Source organism: Rissa tridactyla, chromosome 10 (genome assembly GCF_028500815.1).
Source record: "Rissa tridactyla isolate bRisTri1 chromosome 10, bRisTri1.patW.cur.20221130, whole genome shotgun sequence".
NCBI classification, from domain to species: Eukaryota; Metazoa; Chordata; class Aves; order Charadriiformes; family Laridae; genus Rissa; species Rissa tridactyla.
In genome coordinates, this window is record NC_071475.1 from 5,209,785 (window position 1) to 5,233,813 (window position 24,029).

General features: G+C 44.0%; 1 protein-coding gene across 12 annotated transcripts in view; it reads left to right on the forward strand.

Annotated features, from left to right (window-relative positions):
- SLC6A6 (solute carrier family 6 member 6) overlaps positions 1–24,029 on the forward strand; it is a 96,069-nt gene that overhangs the window by 63,649 nt on the left and 8,391 nt on the right. For all 12 annotated transcript variants that reach the window (XM_054216373.1, XM_054216366.1, XM_054216367.1 and 9 more), the window contains 10 exons: positions 1,085–1,319; positions 7,096–7,228; positions 10,559–10,693; positions 12,651–12,754; positions 12,868–12,992; positions 17,783–17,895; positions 20,568–20,705; positions 21,750–21,852; positions 22,785–22,885; positions 23,533–23,703. In XM_054216373.1, coding sequence (XP_054072348.1) covers positions 1,085–1,319; positions 7,096–7,228; positions 10,559–10,693; positions 12,651–12,754; positions 12,868–12,992; positions 17,783–17,895; positions 20,568–20,705; positions 21,750–21,852; positions 22,785–22,885; positions 23,533–23,703 — 1,358 coding nt within the window. The remainder of the gene's footprint in view (positions 1–1,084; positions 1,320–7,095; positions 7,229–10,558; positions 10,694–12,650; positions 12,755–12,867; positions 12,993–17,782; positions 17,896–20,567; positions 20,706–21,749; positions 21,853–22,784; positions 22,886–23,532; positions 23,704–24,029) is intronic.

A 24,029-nucleotide genomic window follows, 5' to 3' on the forward strand; every position in this document is an offset into this window, starting at 1 on the left:
GCTATCACAGTGATGTTGAAGGGAACCTCAGAGGCTTTGCGTCCTCTTGTAAGAGATTGCTCTAAGTTTTTAAAGGAAATTTCTTTTTTTTTTCCCCTTGTTATTCCTAAATGGCAAACATTGTAAGCTTTTTGGAAATTAACATTCGGTATACTAAAAGATTCTCAGAAAATGGGACTTTTTCAGTCCTTTTATTTTGTATTTTAAAAAATAGTGACTACTTCTGATTTATGATGTAGTATGAATCTGCCAGTGGAGCTAAACTGCCGAGCTGGGAGAGAGATACCAGGCTCAGGAGAACAGTTGTGATGTTTAATTAAAGCCTGCACCAGAACAGCATTCCGCCACCTCCTGAGCTTGTGTAGGACTCGCCCGTATCTGCCCATGACCCTGCTTATAAAAACAAACAGGGAACATTTTTTTATCGTCAAATATTGATAGCAGAGTTAAACATTGATCTAATTAACCGTAACAGCTACAAATACAATGTTTCCTTTGCACAAGTGAAATTGGGGCAGAAACACCGGCTTTCACATTGATAGCTTTGGAATTTTCCTTTTAACTTATTCAAGAACTGTCTCTTTTTTTTTTTTTTTTGCACGTAGGCTGAGCCGAGCCAGTCGATAAGTGTGGGTGGTGCAGGGGCTGCCCAGCCGAGCTGCCTCCAAGGAAGCTGGCTTAGGGGACAGTGTGGTGAGAATGATGTTGCCCAAGTAGGTACCTAAGATGTGAGATGGTGTAGCTCTCAAATAAGCAAAGCATGGTGCCTTGATTTCTATTTATTAAAACTTGAAATGGGCGGGTTAGTGTTACATTGGGTAGACGTCCTGCAGACCTCCCCTCCGATGTCAGCAAACCACAGCCAGAAACTCAACCCTGAGTGCCCGTGCTAGTCAGAGATGGTGGCAGGTCTGTGCTTATCCGTGATCAAGTTGAGTTGAGCTTCCAACAGCGGAGTGGTAGCGCGAGATACAAGTCCATAACACAGCGGGAAATAGCAGCAGCTCCATGAGACGACAAGGTGCCCTAACAAGAAGCGGCTGTCATGTCTGCACGTATTTCTTTTCTCTCCCCCTCTCGCCAGGAATTGGTTATGCTTCCATAGTGATTGTGTCCCTTCTGAACGTGTACTACATCGTGATCCTGGCCTGGGGACTCTACTACCTGTTCCAGTCGTTCCAGAGCGTCCTGCCGTGGGCACACTGCCACCAGAAGTGGAACACGCCAACCTGCGTGGAAGACACTCTCAGGAAGAACAAAACGCTCTGGATATCACTGAATGCCACTAACTTCACCTCTCCTGTCACGGAGTTTTGGGAGTAAGTATCCCCTTTTCGTGGCGCCTTCAGGATGCTTCAGTGGCATGCCGGAGGTCAGACCTGATATCTTATGGAAGCCCTGTGGGGAACATTAGATAATAAAAGAAAACTGGGTGCCAGTTGGTTGATCAGTGTTTGCCCATCCTCAGACGGACTGGCAGTGGAGGAAGGCGTTAGATGCATAACTGTGTTCATCGTCAGAGCGTACGGGGAGCCCTAAAAGCCCAGTGCAGCTTCTGTTTTGGAAGAAAACTTGTTTCCTTCTTGGTTGGGATTCTCTAAATGCAGCGTGAGAACAGAAACATGTCACTTCAGATTCCCTGATAGCATGGATTTACAATGGAAACAGTGACAAATCATCCCCGTTGTGGTTGCCTTTCCCACTTGCCAGCTGTTAGCGCTTGCAGTACACTTTGTGAAGCTGTGACACATCTCTTATCAGTCTGACAATGAAGCAAGGCATTGACCTCAGCAATAAAACTGACAGAGGTGAGGAATGTTGTCCCGTACTGTAGGTTTCTCAGGTCATCTTTGTTACATCATTTTTCTCGGCGGTCTCTGAGGAGACTCTGTTTTGCCAGATGCCTGGATTTCATCAAGCCTAAGCTTCTTATTCCCATTTCTCTCTTATTTTTCAACTTTTAAATTATATTGCATAACCTGGTTTCTGAATGGGCATGACCTCAAATCTCTGTGTGTTTATATAGGCGTCAAAACATAGCAGCAGAGGAAGACACCTGTAGGGAAACTTAAATCCAAAGGATCTACAAATAGCTTAGGAAGACATTTTTTTTTTCTTGGCTTGCTCAGATGGTCACGTATGAGTAGAATTATCTTCTGACCCAGCTTGGCTTTTGCAGAATGCTTAAAGTCCAGTTTTGTCCCTGATCAACTTGTACCTACTTCTCTATTTTTAAAAAGAAGCGTCAGCCCGTCAGGAATGATGTTCATACCAAAGATATTTGGCATGCGTTAGGTTTAGAAAAAAATACTCTTATGAACTGTGCTGAGATTTGTAACACAAGAACTAAAAGGGCAGACTGGATCGTGGATGAGCAGTTTGTCAAGAGGTACCGGTGCCCCATGTGAGAGGTACAGGCTGTAAGGGCAGTTGTTTTCACTGTGCCACAAGCACTGCGTTTCCATGTTGAGCAACAGACACTTTCCCAGGTGACTTCATCCCTTATAAATATGGAGGGAGTTGGAAAAGTATTGTTAAATGGTGCATTTGGATATTTTAGGGGAACTTAGAGGCAGGATGCAGGAGAAGAGGAAGCAACTCTCACTCCTTTGGACTCTCCCACAATGACTTTGGGACTGAGGGCCTTGAACCCCAATGAGCGGCTGGCTTGGTAGGATGTTTGAAGGTCTCCTCAAGGCCTCCCTAAGAAGCAGAGGTCCACAGTGCTGCCCCTGCAGTAGAATTACTCTCCCAGGACTTAAAAAACCAGTGTGTTCATCTTCAGTTTTGTGCAGTAATTTTGCTCACGGGTCCTCTTGTACCTTGGGGCAGCCATGAGCTTAGCAGCCTCCAGCTGTGGCCACGAGGTTGTCCTGCTGCTCCAGAAGCTTCTACTCCCATAATGCCCAGATTTATGGGCCAGATTGTCTAACTGGGGCCCCAGGTGGCATGCCCATTTCAGGACACTGAAGGTACCATAGCAGAAGGAAACAGGGATGAGAGTTGGAAACCGGGTTGTAAAAGGAAGAATAAGGGCTCCAGGACCTCAGGGGACACGAGAGCTTTCCATGGGTAACGATGCAGCAGGTACACGGTGAAGGGCCTTACGGCAGGGCATGGGTTGGGGTAACAATGTCCCCATGGGAGCACATTAGAGGTGGAGGTTTTAGTTAGGTTTCCTCTAAAAGAAACCAAGTTTCTGTCCTCAAGACTCCCCTGCAAGCTGAACCAAATCCTGCTGTAGACACAGCCTAACAGATGTAGTCAGGCTGGCGGTGCCCGGGGCCGGAGGACAAATCCTTGATCCTCACAGCGCTTTCCCCTTCCCTCCAGCTTGCCCTCACTGTTTCTGTAGCACGGCCAGAGCAAAGGTTGCTCAGCAATTAGTGGTCACGAAGACAACTGTCCTTGCACTTTGCAGCCACTTTAACTTCTGTCCTGAAATAACAGTTTTAAACATCATGAACTGAACTCTTCCCTGGAGTCGTGCTGGGGAGGAGTTTGGCTCTGTAATCCTACTAATACAGACGTACTGTCCATTGCTCGCTGTTTCATCATGAGTGAAACTGCCCTTAACAGACCAAGCTGCCTTTGGGACTCATGGCACTTACAGAAGTATTAAAAATAGCTGTTCCCTCTTCACAAACAACTATTGGTGTCTTAAAGTAAGGACAGAGATCACTCAGCACTGTTGTAGTTAAAGTAACGTAGCTTTTACGTGGTGCAGGCATTTAGTATCCCCAGTTTTTCCCCAGCCATGCTACTGTTCTTTATAGTTCTGAAATTAAAATAATTTCAAGAACGTTCAGGTACTTTGTCATCGTAGACAATGCCAGCTGCCAGGCAGCCAGCTAACCACATCGAAAGGACAGGTCAATAAATAGCCTTTAACTGAAGACATCCATCTGTTTTGTGGCACAATTAATTCTGATTTAATTTAGGGGTTTGTGAGTATTTGGTTTCTGAAACCCAATGCCAGTTTTATTGTGTAGTGTCCTCATCAGTATTGCTTTGGAAAAGTAACGCTGACCAGATATAATTGACCACGTTGATGCATTAACCTCTTTGCGTTGAATAACATGTGTCCTTCTCAGCGTGGCTGGACATATAGTACAGCCTGACATTTCAGTTCATTTGAATTAATGTTCTGTGCAGATCACATGCTTGCTTGAGCAGCAATAAAAGGGGGTTAAGCAAATCTAGCTTTGTATCAGGAGACTTACCTCTTGGTATCACATGCTCCAGGTCTTATTTCTGAAGATTTTATTTTAAAGTCCAAAACCTTAAAGGCTTACACATGTATTAATACATAAGGGATAAGTGTTATGGGGTAATTATGGTTGAACAAAACCTCTGATTGTCTGGTGCTGGCCAAGTGTTTATAAATATTTGGTGATCAGCAGACTTTATTCGTCCAAATCCCAAGAAAGACCATCACATGCTAATGGCATGTAATCCTGAAGGGAGCAACACAAAACCGAAACAAAATCTAGGGCAGCTGTCTCTGCCTTTGGGGGCAAACTTGAGAGTTTTTAAAATTGTTTCATATTCTCCTACTAATGGTCTTCTGGTACAACAGCTTCAGTGTTAGATATTCTTGTCCATCCAACATGAAAGCGTGCTTCGTCTTTCCTGGTACGAAGGGTCCTGTCTGCATTCAGTTGATTAACGAGCTGGAATATCCTTCAAGGATTGCATAACTCTCCTGATTTTATTTCTGTTTATGTTCTAAAGCCAGTTACAGCTCCTATTACATTTCCATATTACACATCACTAGAACATACTAGTGTATGAACAAGGTTGAAGAACTCATGTTTACAACAAACTCAGCCCCAGCCTGTTGTCCCATTGATTATTTATGAGTGGCAGTTAATGACAGCATCAAGAATATAAATTAGTATTAGTAACACCTTCATGCATAAATGGCGTGAAGTTGAGCGGGCTTGGCTGAATCTAAGCAGCAGTGGGTTGTGTAACAAGATTGAAGAGCTGTCAGCATAGCCCGGCTCCTGCTCCTTCCCAAAACTTGAATTTTCAGGGTATCGCAAATCCAGGGTGAGTGCTTCGGCTGCAGAAATACGTTGGGTTAGATTTCATGAAACTGTTTTAATGCTGAGGCTCCCCTGCTAATTCTGAGTGGATTCCTTGAGGTAGTTGGTCTTTGTGAGACGAGGTAGTCCGGGACGGAGAAAGCCAGCACGTTGCTAACGGCACGTGCAGCCTCACCGTAGAAAAGTTACAAACCTGCCTCTCAGAGACCCACTGGGTGCCCTCCAAAAAAGCTTGAAAGGGTTGCTGGGGCAAACTCCAGGTGAGATGACCGTTTGCTTTTAGTTCCCTAATAAAAAGCAAAGAAGTCTTAGCTGAATGCATTGCTAGAGCTCCCTATTCTAAAATGCATTTTCAGTTCATTATTCATGGCTCCCCGAGGGCTAGCTCTATAGGCTGCTTTTTAATATGAACTAACCCTTAGATTGGGAAATTGCCATTTATTTTTTAAAAAGCCACAGAAGGTTGCAGGTCAAGTTTGTCATCTTATAAATGTATTTTCTTCTTTTGTATACGCACAGCAGGTTTTTCTTGGTTTCTTTAGGCTCAGGTGAACCAGGACTGCAACTTTATGCCAAATATTCATTACCGAGGGGGTTCTCGTAACTATGGAATAGCTGTGCTTATTAGGGCAGACTTACCCTGCCCGGTGCCATTAGTCCTTTTCCATAACAAAATGCACACACGTTCGGAGAGAATAAAGCATTTGGTGTGAGAGCACATTCACACAGGTAATCTGAGTGAATTTGGCAAACAGAGACACGAAAACAGATGGGTGAGCGTTTGAGTCCGATTAAACTGGTCAAGCCAGGTTTGTTTTTTTCCAAAAACTAATTGCAAATTTTCCATCAGTGACTTCATTTGCTATTATTTCCATGGCAATAGAGAAAAAAAAAAAGGGGGGGGGGGAAGTTTAATTAATTCAGGGGAAAAACAAACCACAGTGGTTTGTCTTGTTCTGGATCCACAGGCAAAGCTGCGCACACCACACGTGTGGGCCTGACGCTGGTCCGGCAGCCCGGAATGCTGTCGTCGTGGCTCTGCACGACTTAGGGGAAGGAAAGTGGCTGATTTTTATAGCTGTCCGAAAACAAAATGTGATTAAGAATTAGTTAGGTAGCAAGTTCATTTCTCCAGTCTCAGGGCAAAGCATTTCTGTTGTCACTGAGGTCAAAATTCTCCTTGACTTAAAAAAACTTGCAGAAAGTCTTCAGGGTTTAATAGGTTCGTTTGCAGAGGAGTTTTAGCCAAGTGAACAGGAAGGAGCAGTCTGTTCTTTCATACACATTGGCAAACGAGTGAGTATCAGGTATGACAATATGTGATATTGTCCAATGAACAATGTGTGAGGTCAGTGTATGTTGCGCGAAAGTAACAAAAAAAAAGTTTTAAATCAGTGTTTAACGATGACCCATGGCCATTACCAAAAGAGAGAAGCCTTAATGAATTTTTCCCCTCAGGAACAGAGTATTTTGATGGTCAGATGTTGCTCCCTTAAGACGCAGCTTAGGAATTTCTTTTTATTGAACCTAAGTGACAGAATAAAGTTTACCAACTGCCTCAAGTTAGCCAAAGAAACCCTGGTGGGGCGGTGCTGAGGGCGGACCGCAGCGGGCCCAGGCAGTGTTTGTGTGTGGTGGGAGAACAGATCCCGGCTCCAGCCTTCACCCTGCAAAGCCGCACGGCGTGATGGTTCCCTGCATTGCTTTTTCCCTTTCCTCCTTGCGGCAGTCTTGCTAATGAACTAGAGAGGAGGAGAAACACGTGGATGTGGGCCAGTTGCAAGTGTCCGTGATGGAGACACCATGTGCAGTGCTGCCATGTGGCTTCAAAGCCAGCGTTCGTGGCAATGCCAGGGTGAGCTGGTCTTGCATCTTCGAGGCAGCAAATGGGAAAGCCACAGTGCTTTGAGCATACTTCCTTATCTCATACTGACATGGTCACGCCTGCTAAAAAGAGCTTAAAATAAAAATAAAATGCAACCAGACCCTGCATCCACTGAGCTCCTGCATCTCTCTCTTGTTTTGTTTCCTTTCAAATATTCAGGCGGAATGTACTGAGCTTGTCATCGGGAATTGAAGATATTGGTATTATCAAGTGGGATCTAGCACTGTGTCTTCTCCTCGTCTGGGTGATATGTTTCTTCTGCATTTGGAAAGGAGTCAAATCCACTGGGAAAGTAAGTGCTCTTTTACCCTTTTTATAACAATTGCAGTTAGCAGATGTTAGGAATTCTAAGTAATGCTGTTCTTAAAGATATTCACCATTTCCTTGAAAAGTACATATTTTTGCCCTGGATAAAAGAGGGACTTGGATTCAGCTGACTTTGGAAAGTCGTTGCCAGTGCCCAAAATGCCTGTGAGTCAAGTAGCCGTTACTGGAATGGCATCAAGAAGCAGACACGGGCACGGTTCGGGTACCACTTTGCCGCTGTGAGGACGAGCATCCCACTGCTGCGTGTCGTGAGCATGGAAGGTCTTACGCTTGCGATGTGTGGTGCTCTGTGCTCCCTGTCCGCGCTCTCGCACCAGCCAAGTTCACTCTCAGTGCAGCGGGGTGGATGTTAACATAGCTGTGGTAGGGATGTTTTAAGTCTGTGGAAACTGCTGGATGCACAGCATTTTTGAAATGCCGCTCACTTACAGAAAAGCTGTGTGCAGACACAGGAGACTAAACTTAGGTACGTGTTTAGAAGCACTCTCCTTAACAGAGATCCTGGAGAGTTTGTGTTTTCAGTCTCCTCGTGTGCTCTTTAGAATCATGTTTTTTTCTAAAGGATGATAGTTGAATCATTCCTGAACCGCATCCTGCCCCAATGCAAGAAACAAATAACAGCAAATCTTGGCCAATCACTTAACAACATGAAGCATGATATTATTGCCCCTCGCATACAGTAGTGTTTTTAAACCTAGTTTAATGACAAAAGGCTTTTGAAGCCATTGCATATGCGTGAGGCTCAGCTTTCAAACCTGTTGGTTGAGGCAGCATTTCATTCTGTACCTCATCAGAGGTAGAGAGGTCTCAAGACACTAAGGTCCCACACGTTTCTTGTCAGCTAGGTGGAAGGGAGCGACCCCATTAGTGTCCCACCTGAGATGCCACAGCGTGAACCCACCTTTTATCAGCCTCCAGAGAAGTCAGGAGGAGTGAGTGAGCAATTGCAAGTGCCTCAGCTGCAGAAAAAGCATCATTTAGCAGTTTTACCTTGTTATACGCTGCAGAATCAACCAGGAGACAAAACTCCATAGGAAACCAGACCTCATTAGTTCCAGTGTTGACTAAACTACTTGCTTTACTGTCGTTTCTGTCTTGCTTTCTGTGATATTTATCATGGAGCCTCATTAAAATCATGCTGGTGCCTTAGCCTGGATTCCTGCCAGCTTTGTCCTAAAGAACAGCTTCCACACCTCTAAAGCATACGTTGACAAAAATGTTTGCTTCTCCGTTCCCCCTGACTGATGTGACCCGATAAGGTGGTTGTGTAAGTTTTATAGTAAAGGTGAACGCAGTAAATCTCCCGCAGTAGCCGCGTGGAAGCCCACGTTTCTGCAGTACCTTTGGCGAGCCTGGTGTCTGCTCGGTAAAGGTTATGATAGCAGTGAGCTCCTGATGGTACACTATTTCAAAGCCCCTGTGAAGGTAACAGGTTGAAAACGGGTCTGTTAAAATCAGTTCTCTTAAAAGTTTGTGGAAATCCAGCAAAATGGTCTCATTTCTAAGACAAGGCAGTTGGTAGGAATTCGCTGCCTCTTCTCCGCCCAACAAAACCATTGGAAAGGCTCCGGTTGACTCCATTAACATTGGGGTCAAACAAAAGTAAACTGTAAACTCTAATGGAGGACTTGAATTATTTGAGAAGTCTAGTTTACTTTAGTAGATGGTTGTTTATAGCACTTCCCTGCTTTCCAGCGTGTTAATGGCTCTTTGGAGAGCGAAAAAAAAAAAAACACACAGACATAGTTTTTAAATCTCGTAGTAGCGCATTGGACAAATAAACATGAAATCATGAGTAAAAATAATAGTTGTGCTTATGCTTTGGATAACGTGCTTGATCTTAAAAATTCCTCCGGCGTTACGGGAGAATCGTTACCTGCAGCGCAAAGGCCACTTTCTGAGTGTCGTTTACTCAGTTCCTGCAAATACATCAAGGCATATATTTTTTTTTGTAAGAAAACTTAGATTTTTCATAGGGCTGGCTTATATTAAAAAACATTAGAAAGCACAGAAATCCCCCTTTTGGTTTTGGTGAAACTGGGCTAATGTGTAATATATGTTATTTGTCAGTGGAAAATATACAGAAAACTCATGGAGAGCATTAGGGACGTGTGTGAAAAGACTTCCTTTCGTTTTCTGAAATCAGTCCGGTTCTGTGAATTATTACGGCAATGCAGGCTTTGAGTTCTCCTCGTTATTCTCAGAGGACACACTTAAGAAGAAAAACGGTGCATCCCGTGAGCTTTACTGTAGCTAAACAAATTCTGGAAAACAAAAATACATTTTAACCCATGGCAGCAAACTCTAATTACCTGGGGGGATCATCTGACTCCATGAAAAACGCCCTTTCTTGGACAGTAGGGGTTCTTGACTGTAACACAGTGATTATATAAAAAATGAGGGAAAGCGCTGATGAGCAAAGAAAACAAAATGTTAGAGATCAAAAAGCGTGGGTCTAAAGATAGAACTGTCCAAATGCAAGCTCAATTAACCCTCGCGCTGGAGATTAAAGCAAAGGGCTCTTTCATCAAATGAATGATAAGATAACAAGAAGAGAAGAAGTAGGCTGTTATTCAAAAAAGGGTGGGAATAGAGGTTAAAGATAATGAAGACATATTCTCGAACTGGATGAATAGAGCCTTAGTTTCCAATAATGATGTTGCTGAATAGGCAGCAAGGACAAGAATGAAGTTATGGGACTGGAAATTACCGCTGTTGAGCCTGATGCCAACCTGAAGGGCTTCATGTGTTCAAGGCGATGGGAAGGGAGACACAGGAGCACGGGCCAAATTATCTTTATCTCTAAAAGAAGTGCCTCGTAAAATTGCCTGTAGGAGCAGTAGTGAGGCTGCACAGCAAAATTGGAGATAGCAGCAGAGCTTGCAAAACAGTTTGCAGTTTTTAAGTTCAAATAAAGAATGAGGTAATGCTTCAGGCACGCTCAGTGAGGAAATCTCTTCAGCTTCCCTGGCAGAGGTGCACTTGTCATGTGAGGAGGACAAACAGGGCAAAGGCAGAATTTCTAACCAAAGTCATGAGTTGTATTAAATCCTGTGTTCTCTGCCTGAGTGACGTGACCTCCCTCTGGGGGGATTCATGAACCTGCATTGCCTCAGGCCTAAAGCAATAAGGTGGTAAAGACCATTAAACTAAAAGTAGACACAGAAACTCAGGTTGGGTCCTTTCTAGGTATGAGGGGGGCTTTGTATTCCCATCGTTAGGTCTCTCCTGACTATGGAGGTGTACCGTTGACGGCCACAGACTAAACATACCTCTTTTTTTTTTTTATTGCCAGGTAGTGTACATCACTGCCACGTTCCCATTCATCATGCTCCTTGTTCTACTCATCCGTGGTGTGACCCTGCCTGGAGCTGCAGAAGGCATCAAGTTTTATCTTTATCCTGATATCTCACGGTTAGCTGACCCACAGGTACAGAACCAGGAGTGGGGAGCGGGATGATTTCCTACACAAAGGGGGATGGTGGAGGGTGATGGTGGTGATGTAATGGCAATAGATTTTTTTTTTCTTTTCCATAGTCTTTAGAGGTCCAAATATAGCATGAACATTAATGCTGGGTTATATTTTCCAGAGATCAGCTTAAGAAGGTCACTGTTATATGTGTTAATGCATCTTTCCATGTGTATGTATGTGTGTGTATGCGTGTGTATTTTTTTTGTGTCAAAGGACTCTGAGGCTGTAGACTCTGTCCCGTTATACAATCTCAGCTTTCTTGTTGGTAAGGTAAGGGAGATGCATTTTTTAATGAGGATAGTCTTTAGTTTCAAAGGAGAGACACGTGAGCTTCACAGATGGAACAAGCAGCGACAACTGTGAGTACCAGTGTCACCTAGCTCCCACTGCTCAATAGGAGGAGACTGGGAAAGAAGTGAATGAAATAAGAGAAGAATGAAAACCCATGTAAAGGTAGAGAAAATGCTTTCTGAGGCACAGGAGCTATTACTTGCTTAGCCCTGGCTAGTGGGAGCTAGGCTTACTCTTTCTGTATGGGCTGTGATTAGATAAAGATTCCATTCTGTGCTCATGAATACGTGACGCTAGTGCAGACCAATCTGTTCCAGCATCGTTCCAGCCAATAGTGATCATGTGAGAAACGCCAAAAAAATGCAATACACCCCTCCACGCCCCACCCCACCCCCCACCCCCGAAAAAAAGAAAACAAGGGGTCTTTGAAAATAACGAAATGATGGTCACAGTGAGAGGGAATGGTGTCTTTCTTTGCTGTTTCTTTCTAATGCATAGGTGGTTAAAATAAAACTCCAACGGTAGCTAAATAACTGTAGTAGGAAAAGTATAATTGAAAGAAACCTTGCGGAAATTTGGTTCATTCTCTAGTCTTGCCCTCTTTATACAACACACCCTCTTTATAGGAGACATTATATTTTATGAATGAATCAGCTTTTATGGGACTGTTATCATTTTTACGATCTGCTATTAGCCCTAAGTCCAGAGCCAATAACGTAGAAGAGATTCATGCGCGTTGGCAGGCCCCCTTCCATGGTCTAGCAAAAGCATCATCTCCAAGGAGACACCAGCCAGCAAGGTGCTGGGAAGTGATGGTGGGAGGGAGGAGGTAATGGTCTACAGTCTTAATTCTCACTTACTCAGACTCCTTGGTGGTTTCTACTGGTGTTAGCAGACATGCATTAGCAGAAAGAAGTGAACATACGGTTTCAGTGGGTGCATTTTGATAGCTTGCTACGTATTTACTAACTGAGAAGTTGATAGTGTACTGTTATTTCAGTGTGTGTATTTTTTTTAATGTAATCAGGAGAAAGAATCATGAGACCAAGATCAGATACGTATCTTATAAAGTGCATTGTATTTTTTGTGTTTTCCCCCCACCCCTAGGGCTTTTTATCTTGCATTTGAACAGTTACAAAAGCAACCAGAAAGCTAGAAAAATAAACAAACCGAATACACAAGCCTGTTTCTCAAGCTTTTCACATGCTCAGTTTAGTGACTCTGTCGGCTGATTCCAACTGAAATGAGTTACAACAGAAATGAGCAATGTTATAAATACTTGTGCATTTCCTATTGCGCTGAAACGCGTTTATTGTTGCGCCAACAGGAAGGATCAGCTGAATGACTAAGAAACTAGAAACACTGAGCATCTCTGGGGAGGGGATACAGGAACTGTTACAGGGATGATGTTCTTGTGGGCTCTGACGCTAACAACTTTCTTTTCGCTTTAAAAGCCAAAGTTGCAAATGTGATGTTCTCTTTCCCTCTCTCCCCGATCCTTTAGCTATCACCCTCAGTGGATGCAATTATTTTGTTGATTTTGCATAGTTTGAACTGTGTGTTTGCGTTGAGTGTTGCAATGCAACGATGCCGGTAATAACAGTCTTTCCGTCTTTCCCTTTAGGTCTGGATAGATGCAGGGACACAAATCTTCTTCTCATATGCAATCTGCTTAGGAGCAATGACTTCCCTGGGGAGCTACAACAAGTACAAATACAACTGCTATAGGCAAGTTTCCATCCAAGGGGGTTTAGTGTTTTAGCTAAATGATGTAAATAAAGTAGGGACAATGGGTTAATTTTTTTTTAATTAACTTGCTCCATGACATATGTGTGACTTAGGGACTGTTTGCTGCTGGGATGCCTGAACAGTGGTACCAGTTTTGTGTCTGGCTTCGCAATTTTTTCCGTCCTGGGCTTCATGGCACAAGAGCAAGGGGTGAACATTGCTGATGTGGCAGAGTCAGGTACGATGGTATTGGTGGCAGTGGTGGTGGGCACTGCCGCCTAGCGTGTGAGCAAAGTTCTGCAGACTCAATCAGCTAACATTAAGCAATAAAAACAGAACAAGATTTCCCATAATCTCCAGAACAATAAGCATATTGTTGATTTGGGCTTTCATCTAGAGCAGCGAGGGTTAGCTGGGGTTGTATTGTTTACTCTGTCTTGATTAACAGGGCAGCAAATTAATTTCCTAGAGTGTGCTAATCCACTTGAGCTGAGATTAGAGTTAAGATAACCACACCATTACCTAGAGTCCAGAATGTCATTGATTCAAAAATTTATTCCATCTTTCTTTTCAGACTACCTTTATTTTCATTCAAATGTAAATAGCCAGTATTTATGTATTTTTCATAGCTTAGTTTTGCTTGCTCGCAGCGCTGCAGTGGGAATATTACCTTGGCCTTTTGGAGGGGCATAGGCGCATCTATTCCCAGGTCTCACTGAAAGGCAAGAGAAGTTGGAGAACTCCATCTCCTGGGTTCCGTGGACCATTTCATCCACAGGAACTCTAGTTGTTGCAGTCCTGCATTTGTCCTCTGTAGCTTCAGGGTGAGGTTGACAGAACTGTGAGAAGTCCATTTTGAAACTGGATGTGCACTTGGGTTCTTCCCTTACTTCAGAAGTGTTCTTCCCATTAAGGTTCAGCTACGCACTTGCAGCTGAAGGCAGCTAAATCCTCATAGCATGGGAATGTATCTCAGGCAAACCAGATACGACATTTTTAGCTCTGTGCATGTCTCGTCCATGAGGGCAGGTGTAACCATGTGTTTTCATGTAGAACAGATAGATTAGATGGGAATTACCATTCAAAAATAGTGAGTCAGGCCTCCACAGCCATGATGCTTAAAGCTAATCAGATTCAAGTAGTAACAATGGCACCTGAGTGCACTTTTGGCATTTCTTTCTGATTTTTTTGAGCAATTTTAATTCACCTGCATAGTATTTGAAAGCTCTCCTCTGCAAACATGCTATTAAAAAGAAAAAGACAATATATCTTCTAATCACACGGCTCTGGGAGTTCAATTTTTAAGACAGATATCTCACTTCACAAGGGCTAATGAGAAACTAATGACATTGGTGGCACCGCTGGACTCGTGGGTGGCTGCAATTGGCATACCTCTCGCAAGTTAGTTAACAGTCTTGGCCATAATGCTTATTTTGATCAGAGATTGATTGCTTTGTTTGAAAACAGGAAGCAAGGGAATAATCCTATTGAGTGAATCATAAATAGCCCCATTTTTTTTAATATGTAGGTGGATCAATTCCAAGAGTAGCATTTTTAAGTATTTCCACATTAGGTTTTTATCTGGTCAATATTTACTCTAATTTTTATTATTAAATCTCTGATAAACAGGCAGTTACATTCCTGTTGCTTCACATTTTTAGAATTAAATAATTTTGTAGTGACACTGGGTTGTTAGGGTAATGTTTAAATCCAAATTAACTAACAGACTTAGTGTTCACATAGCATGTTTTCATCAACAGCTCAAAAAGCATTTTTTAAAGGAGGGATTTTATGGCTTATTATAGGGACAACGAGGGCATTGATTAGCTTCCGAACTTGGCTTTCGGTTTCTTGCATATCTTGCTGTCAATTCCTTCAGATTTTCTACTTTACTTAATTCAGCCCTAGTCACTAATGGCCAGAGATTGCAACCGTCTCACTGTTCAGTGCGTTGCCCGTCACCACTGGCCAGTCTTCAGCTAAATCCTAAGGGACATTTTTACATGACAGTAAACTTTACCAAAATTATCCAAACCACTTTTCATGGTTTTCCTCGCTGCCCTTCTTGGCAGAGATCAAGCACAGAGCCCCTGGAGACCGCTTGGTCCCGCAGGGACGAGCATCCCGGGGCCCGCGCAGGGCCATGGGGGAGGCTCTTGCTGACACTGCTGCCCCGCTGCTGACTTCTCAGCACAGCGGCATTCAGCAGATGCTTCAGCCTCTTTTTTCGGCCTTGCCTTTTTTGGTTTCTTATGACGCAAGGTCAGAACCACTCACTCCCCTGGGTCAGGAAAAAGGTGAGCAGAAGCGCTGCCACTTGGCCGTAGCACCAGGGAGAGGACGTGTCCACGGGGCCAAGACCCCCCCATCTCTGCCCAGCGAGTTAAATCTCTCCTGCCCTATGCCTGACAGCACTTGTTTCCTTGTTTGCCCTCCTGCAAGCCAGGGGAACATCAACAAATTTGCTGACAGCAGAATCTCATGGCCATGTTTTCCACCTGTGCCAAATTCAGCCTTGGTGCAATGTTCCTGGGACACCCTCATCAGCGAGGGGTGGCTCCTGCTTAAAGCCCTGGTGGCTGCTGCCGGCCTTCACTGCCTTAGACTTACACGACAGTTTCATTAGACCCCTTTGGCTTCTCAGTGAAAGGAGGCTTTTAATGGATAGCACCTGATTTTTTTCAGCAATACTTTTAAAGGGAGAGAGGAAAGCAGTGGAGGCTCAACAAGGCCGTAGTGAGTCCTGTCTAATCTGTGCTGCGTTTCTGGCTGGAAGAAACACGTTACCGCCTGTGCAATTTGTAGCAGTGTTAAAACAGCACAAGAGGTGCCTTTTTTTTTTTCTTTTTTTTTTTTTTCTCAATCTAATTGCAAACAAATGCAGATTAAGCAGGCCTGACTATAGTGCCTTGGTCTCCCTGATGCCTGCCTGGTCTCTGCCTCCGCAGCGCTCTGCTCCTGGAGCGCGTCTCCAGCCGAGCCGCGGCACTGCGCCGGCAAGCGGCCAGCGAGTGGGCTGGGATTATTGCTGCAGTCCTAATTAGCTCTTAATAGCAGCCACAAGTGCTTCACTTTTGCAAAACACCCTTCAGAGCAACAGAGTTTCAAATTAAATACCATTTTAGATTATTTATATTCAGTCGAGGGGATGCCAAGAACATTTTCTTTCACATGGACTTTTCTCTTTATATTTCAACACTTAGTTTCAAAGGAGAATCAAAGCTAGCACAGGGCTTAGGGCACTCGGTATTAGACGGTGCCACAGTGCAAGGACAGTCTTACTGGCCAAAGCATACAGAATTGCAGCAAGTTTTGAGCAGAGCAGTTTTACATCTGTCTCATCAATTGCACAGATCAGCTGCAAATGCCATCTGGGAGCAGTTCTCCCTCAGGGAGGATCTACTGTATCCACTGAATCAGGGGGAAAAAAAGCAAAGCCCCCCCCAAATTTGAGACATTCACCAATTTTTTGGTATCTTCTGTCGTATAAAATCTTAGTTGTGTTTCATTTAAATAAAATTAGTTGCTCGATTGTTGGCTAATTTGTATTTATTTCTGTTCAAGTATTTTCAGTGACTTAAAGTTTTCCTTAGTTTGAAAAAAAGTCTTTTTTTTTTTTTACCTCTCTCTTGCTTCTTTTTCCATCTTTCTTGTTGGAAAGGAAAAGTGGGAGGTAGGAAGAGCAGCATTAGAGATTTTTCTGTACAGATCAGAGATAAGATTTCTGTCCCCGCACTGCAGCAGTTTTAAAAAATTCCTTTTCCCGTTGAAAGTTACTTCACTTCAAAATCCTGGAAAATGCCGGTCTTCAAGGCTCCCTAAAACAAACAAGCAGATGAGCCAGGCATTCCTGGTTTTAAGCTGAATTTAAATCTGCCCTCTGAGTTTTTTGTCGGCTTCACCAAATTTCTCCAGCCACTTTGAGAGCCTGCCGTAAGTGCTGGGTTGCCAGTGTTCCTGTCTCCCACTTGGAGAGGGCTCTTTCTCTCTCCACAAAAGCTCTCATAAGCGATAGCTAGTAGCGCCTGGCTCCAGGTGAGAGCGCCTTTGGAGATCAGCGTGCGAGAGCACTGCGCGTATGCTCGGTGTGTGGGTATGAGTGAGATGCCATCTGGTCCACGGCGCAGACGAGACCCAATCTAGGGACGAGCCCTCGCACACAAGGCTTTGCTTTCCAGAGCAGAGAAGCCGGGCACTTAGTCCCAGCCCCGCTGGTGCTCCCGGACTGTCGCAATCTGTCCTGCGCTTGGGGCTGATGTTGGTCATAGTCAGTGTCACCGTGGCAGGTCTGCCTAGGCTGGCCAAATAGGGGTAGATGATGTGACAGCATGGGGAAGCGATTTTACACAGAGTGATTTTACACACCAGCAATTCCTAACAGCAGGAGGCTTTTTTTTTTTTTTTTTTTTTTAAGGGACCACAGCTGATACAACTAGGAGTAGCCTGATCACTTCAGTGCAGCGGTGAGGCTTTGCGGAAGTGAAGGAGCAGACTCCTAGAGTGCAAACCCCGCTCTAGAAAAGCCATGCTGGGTTTGGAGGTTGCATACAGAGGGAGGCAGTGGTTGCATTAGCAAAGATACTGGGGAGTGTTAGGAGCAGCGTCCCTTCCCTGCATGCAAAAGAGTTTCATCATCCTCATCTTCATCGTGACCATGTGGGCTAGCAGTGGGATTCTGCCATTCTCCTGGGTCACCCCTCTCCCCCTGGCCCCAGTACTGTCCTGTGTCCGAGCGGGGCAGGTGTAGGACCACGTCCATTATTGGCATGTTTGAGACAGATGTTAAAACTGGTGATCTGTTAGCAATGGCCTCAGGGGTTTGCCTGTGATTTCTGCTGTAGTCATGCGTGCTTCGATTTCAGATAAAAGAGCCAAACTGTTTCACTTCTGGTATTTCCAGCCGCGTTTGGATTTATCTGAACGGAACCAGGCATTCCTGCATTTGAGTGTGGCTACCTTTACCAAAGAGCTGGTACTTACTATTTCTCTTCCCTTCCCTTCCCCCTTTCCTATTTTCTCTTTCTCTAGGTCCAGGCCTGGCCTTCATTGCCTACCCAAAAGCTGTGTCCATGATGCCGCTGCCCACCTTCTGGGCAATCCTTTTTTTTATTATGCTTCTGTTGCTTGGACTGGATAGCCAGGTTAGTACCGTGGGTAAGAGATACATTGCTTACTGTCTCAGCGCTGCTGGGAAAAGCTGGTTTTACAGGCATGAGTTACGAAGGGAATACCTCTAATGCTGCTTAAGAGGAATTCATCTGGCTTGCTTTTTAGTGCAGGGGCTGCATTTGATGAATCTATGACTGTCACTTCATAGTATGATGTCGCTCGATAAGTCTTTGTCATCAGGAGTTAATGGAGTCCGCAAGAGCAGGGCAGTTCTCCCTAACTTAAATATCAGTCTGAGTCTGGCGGGGAAATACCACCATTTTGTTTGTGGTGCAGTATTTTCCTATTTTGGAGAAGAACTTAATCATTTTAAAACAGAAAAGACTGCAGCAATCTGCTCCACAGAGTACTTTGTGCTATTGGGATCACCTGCAGTGTGCATACACCATAATTAAAACAGTAGTAAGAATTAATACTACCAGGAATATACAGGCACTGATAGTCGCTAAGTGCCAAAAAAGAAAAGCGAAGCCATCATGAGGCACAAAAAGCACGAAATGTTTTGTACGGTGTAGCCGGGGTGGCTTCGTGAACAGCCCGAGGACAAAGCCACAGCCTTTCTCGGTGTCCTTGGGCTCAGAGCTGCTGAGCAGTGTGGGATCCTGCTGACTTCCACGTCACCAGCACACATTTAGGACCTCCGAAAGGGCCGGAAAGCATCTCGGGTTCCAGCTGTACTAATTATATAGCACAAGCTGCTATTAATTAGCGATAAAAAATCAAAAAGTTCAGTCCAAGAAGTTAGGTTACTTTTCCCAGTGGCTGCTTATAGGAATGTTGGACGAAATACCCCAAAAGAACCTGTAAATCATTTCTAGATAGTCCACTTAGAAGGAAATGTGGGTGATGAGGGATTATGCAGTAACTACACATTCAAAATTGCTGAAGTTTTCAGGGCAACAGGCAGCTTTCTGCACTCAAATGAAAAGTCACTAACATTATAAAAACCCCGTTGGTAAGGATGAAATGTTCATTTAGCCTAAATGCTCTCTTGTATGAAGAGGGATCCATAAATGGATGTTTTAGACAGTTGTTGTGTACTTAATCTCTTACATTTTTGATATTGCATTTACCCTAAATTCCTCTTGACAGCTTAATCTTTGAACTCTAGTGAGCAACTTTCAATCATTCCAAAGTAAATGCGAAAGTGCCCGATGCCATGGTTCAACAACCCTGTGCTTATGCAAATTGGAAGCTGTCTAGTAATTTTAAAAAGCTCCTCACTGCGTAGAATGATTAAAACTAATTGGAGCGCTTAATTTTTCTCCTCCACCCCTCTGGTTTTTTGGAGTGCAGTCAAGCAGGTTTCTGGAATGCCGGAGCAGTTTAAGATCAAATCAGCCCAAAGGAAAGGGTTGCATTTAAAAAGAAAACCAGTTTTACAGAAGTCAAACAGGAGGCAACAAAATCTGGTGGAGTGTTTGCAGGAGGGGCTGCATTTCCAAAATGGAGCATCTGCTTATGGTCCGAGAGGATAGAGTTGTTACGGGGCACTTCTGGGCACTGTAAGAGCAATATAGGTGCTGGGTAGGAAAAGGTAGCTTTTCTTGAAATGATGCTATTTGATAGACTCCCTGCGATAAACCGTTGGTTGTAAGACAATGTATCCATTAAAGCGAAGATCATTTCTACGGAGGCAGCCTTCGTTCCCCATGGTATCCTCATGTCTTCAGTGAACTTGGTGCTTTTGTACCTTGCCGGGCTGACAGTGCAGATCAGCTGAATGATCCCTTCTTTGGGTTTGTTGGGGGAGTTCAGCAGTCACATTTCTCCGTGGGTGAAACGCATCTGGTTGTCAATTAACTTTAAACTTTTACTCAAATCCAGTTTGGGTTATTTGGTTAACTCAAGTTACACATCTTACATGTAGTTCTTCTAATGGCAAGTAAGTACAAATACAGTTACCATGAAACTAGATAAAGTAATATTTTTAGCTCATTCTATTCAGATCTTCGTTTGTGGTTTACAAGTGCAAATAGTTTACCAAGTCTTTGTATAAGGACTGTATGAATAGCTCCGTTATTGCTGCAGAAGCACCCTAGAGCCTCACACAGAGGTACTCTGCTCACAGGGTCGGAAAAGACAAGTTCAGTCAAGAAGTGCTGCTATTTCACATCAAAGTCTGCTTTCCCTTGGCTGGATTTTCACTAGCAAACCCAAGAGTAGAATTATATCCAATTCTGGAATTAGTCTGTTACGTGTGAGGTTTTCTGGCACATCAAAAAAAAGGCTGGGAGGTACTCTTTTAGCTTGGGCTTTTTTGAGTGTTTGCTCTCTGCCTCTTTTCTAGCATACATCTTGTATTCACCTGGAACTACAACATAAAAGCCACATAAGTACCTTCTTGTCATCAGCCTATGTTCCTTTACCCTTGCGGCTTGCATTTACAGAGCCTCTGTGGAGTTCATAAGGCTGCTAGGAAACGAACAGCAGTTCTGAGAGCTTGTTCCGACCTGAAAACTCCCCCCACGCTTCAACCTCGGGGTTACAAAGGAACAGCTTCCGATTTATTTATTCAGAGCAGCATTTTGCCACAGAGTACGGTTAGGGTGTTGCTGCGGAGCCTTTGTTCAAGTGTGAGCCTGGATAAAACGCATGGCGGGTAATTTTCAAGTCACGTTTCTTTGTTGTTTTTCCCCTTTAGTTTGTTGAAGTTGAAGGACAGATCACGTCATTAGTTGATCTGCACCCATCCTTCCTAAGGAAGGGTTACCGACGGGAAATCTTCATCGCTATAGTATGTTTCCTTAGCTATCTTCTGGGACTAACTATGGTGACTGAGGTAAGTAGCACCAGTGCTGGAAAATTTTTTTTCACCGATTTTTAGGCCAATTTTAGCTATGAATGAGACTGCATGGAAGTAGCCACTCAGAGGAGTGTCGCTCTTTAGATCTACAGAGCATCTTTCATCCCTAGATCTGAAAGCATTTTGAAAGGGAGCGACATATTTCCCCCCTTTTCAGTCAGAGGAACAGAGAAATGAAATCTCATTAAATTCAATCTGATGTCAGGTACTAATCAACATGACTATGAATATTAACATCTGGCTCTAAATGATGAAGCACATTGGGAACCTTCAGCAGGGCAGATTAAGAATCCATCCAGTGCATTCAGGGAAAGAGATTTTTATCTTAGTTGCATAGATTTGAATCAATTAAATACCCCTAGATTTGTTCTAGTATAAACAAGACGGGAATATGTTCCAGTGGCTGCACTGCTGTGATATTTATCTCCAAAATAAAATCCAAACCACGTTTTAAAAACAACTGGAAGAGCACAATTGCAGGAATTAAAATAGCACCTGTAATAGAGGTGAAAAACACAGTTTTTCAAGTAAAAGTGCAGGTATATACAGTTCAATGGGGTGAGAGCAAAAAGCCTAACAATGTATGTAGTATTCTCATGAAAAACGTTCTTCCACGGAATTCATAAATGCAGACCCTCCTGATGAACTGACTTCCATTTTTAGTATTTTGGAGGTGTTAATGTTAGGAGGCAACCAATTATTTCTTTACATCATTTCTTTCTATAAATGCTCATCCTAAAATACTTTTAAGAAGGAAAGCTTTAAGTGTCTCGGTAGATTATCCTAAGTGGCTTAATTTTGTTTAATCGTCGTCTTGTTTGGAATGCTTCCTGTAGTAAACATGCATATTCCCTGGGGAAGGTAATGCCAAATATTTACCTTACCTACTTGCGTGATATTTCTTCTTGTTAGACAGCAATCGTGACGGTATGTCAGTAAATGTTACTGGGAGCTGGGCCTCAAGTATTCGGGGTTTTTTCCCTGTTGGATCCTAATCCATTGTGTCTCTCTCTTTTACAGGGTGGCATGTATGTTTTTCAACTCTTTGACTACTATGCAGCTAGTGGTGTATGCCTTTTGTGGGTTGCATTCTTTGAATGTATTGCTGTAGCCTGGGTTTATGGTACGTGAGAGTCCTTTCATCTGATACCTTTTGATGAGTCAGTGACAATTCTGCTAGCCAAACATTTAATCATCGGCCACTCCAGAATCTTCTTCCCAGCAGCGGGCGCATGCCATTAATATAAATTTGCACTGACCTCTTGGAGACAGATTTGCATCTGGGATGAAGCCAACCTCCAGTGTTTTTCCACACAAAAATGAGTATTTCTCCAGTGCTCATTAACAAAGGCACAATTAAGCATTTACATGTTTTAAGTTTAGAGATGAGAGTTGAAAGTTTGGCCAGCCGTGAAAATTTCCGTTTGTCTCTCAGAGGATTTCCTTTCAAAGCTGCAATGTCTGCAAGGGGCAAGCCAAGCACATAGGAAATACAAAAAGAAAAGTGTGTTCTGGCCCATTATTTTTAGGCAACGTTGAGTAACCCAGGTCTGACAGCAGCCTCTGTAGCTGCCCGAGATGGCAGCTGAGGAATAATCAGGAGATGTCTGCTGCTCAGGACTGGTCGTTTCCCTGATTCTTCATGTACCCCATCTCCTTAGGAAAGCAAACCAAACAAAGCCTTCATTTTGCAGCAGTCAGATTTCTGTAGAAGCAGGGTGTACCGTTTGCTGTTGTGTCCTTCCCATGGCGAGTTCAATGACAGGCTGGGGAGAGGAGCGGGTGCGTGGTGGGGGCAGGAGGAATTAGCACCGCGCTCCTGCATCCCAGTAATGAGGGCTGTTGTAGGATGAGGCAGTCCCCCAACCTTTGAGCTTCTCAAGGAGAAAATTGTCTTGAACTTCACAGCCATGGGAAGCATTCGAACAATTCATGTGACACCCTCATCTTCTCTTCAAATACGCCTTGGGGGCTAGGAAAGCAGCTGTAATCCTACAGTCCTTACATGGCTTTTATATGCTCGATTCTGATGAATGCGCTCACTATCCGTTACAGGCGCTGATAATATTTATGATGCCATTGAGGATATGATTGGATACAGACCTGGTCCCTGGATGAAATGGAGCTGGATTGTGATCACACCAGTTCTTTGCGTGGTGAGTACTGACCCGCGCTCTTCCAAGGCTTCCATGTGGCAGCTCTGAGCCGCCTCTTACTCTTAGAGACCAATTTGCAAAGAGATGCCGGAGGCTTGAACGTACCCCTCAAAGACATCGTCTTCTCAGATGTTAGCTGTTAACGTGACAGCTCTCTGCTGTGCAAATTGCAGTTGGCTACATTTAAGTGGATTTTTCTTAGGGTTCACAAAATATTGCATTCATGACAGAAAAATCCTTCTCCAAAGAGCAGGCCCTACTTTAAGCGATAGGACTACCAGGCCGTTTTAACAAAAAGACTTGAGCAGTCTGAGGCAGGCACTCAGCTTGAAGTACTTCATGGGCTGGGAAGAACATCCCGGTACACTCTTTGCAAAGTACAGCAAATATTTGAGCCCTGAAAAAGAACAGGCAGCGTACCGCAGCTCTTCAGCGCCATCGCTTAACATTCTGTTGTCAAGCAAGAGTTTACCTGCTCTTTCAATGGTTTAAATGGAAGAACGATTCCCCCAGTTGGTTTAAAATACATATGGTTTCCACCAGCTCTGCCTTTCACTGCCTGTCTTCCTTAGGGCCAGTGGTAGAACCAGAGCTATACTGCTTTCAGCATATTTGAGCCTCACTTTGTTTTCTTTTCTCATCTGCAGGGGTGCTTTATCTTTTCTTTGGCCAAGTACAAACCACTGACCTACAACAAGGTCTACACATACCCAGACTGGGCAATCGGCCTGGGCTGGGTTCTTGCCCTTTCCTCCATGATCTGCATCCCTATGGTGATGGTCATCCGCATCATACAGTCAGATGGGTCGCTCATTGAGGTAAGAACAACCGGTTGTCTGTCTAGAGGAGAAAGGGAGCTTTAACTTGCTGTGTTTTATACAAAATAAGCACAGTGCTTGGAAAACTGCCGCCTTGTCCAGGTAGGGCAAAGTTGGGTGCCTCTCCTGCAGCGAATGCAGATAAGACTGTTAAAGATCACCTGTCCTTTGGACAAACAGTAGAAGGAGAACGAACACGAAGCCTTCTGTCCTCAGACAAACACCAGGTGGTTTTATTTGCCTCCCACTAGTGCCATTTCCAGCTTGGCAAATCGTTGCCTCCACGTGCAGACAAGCGCTCAAGGACTGGAGTGCTTCCGAGTGCC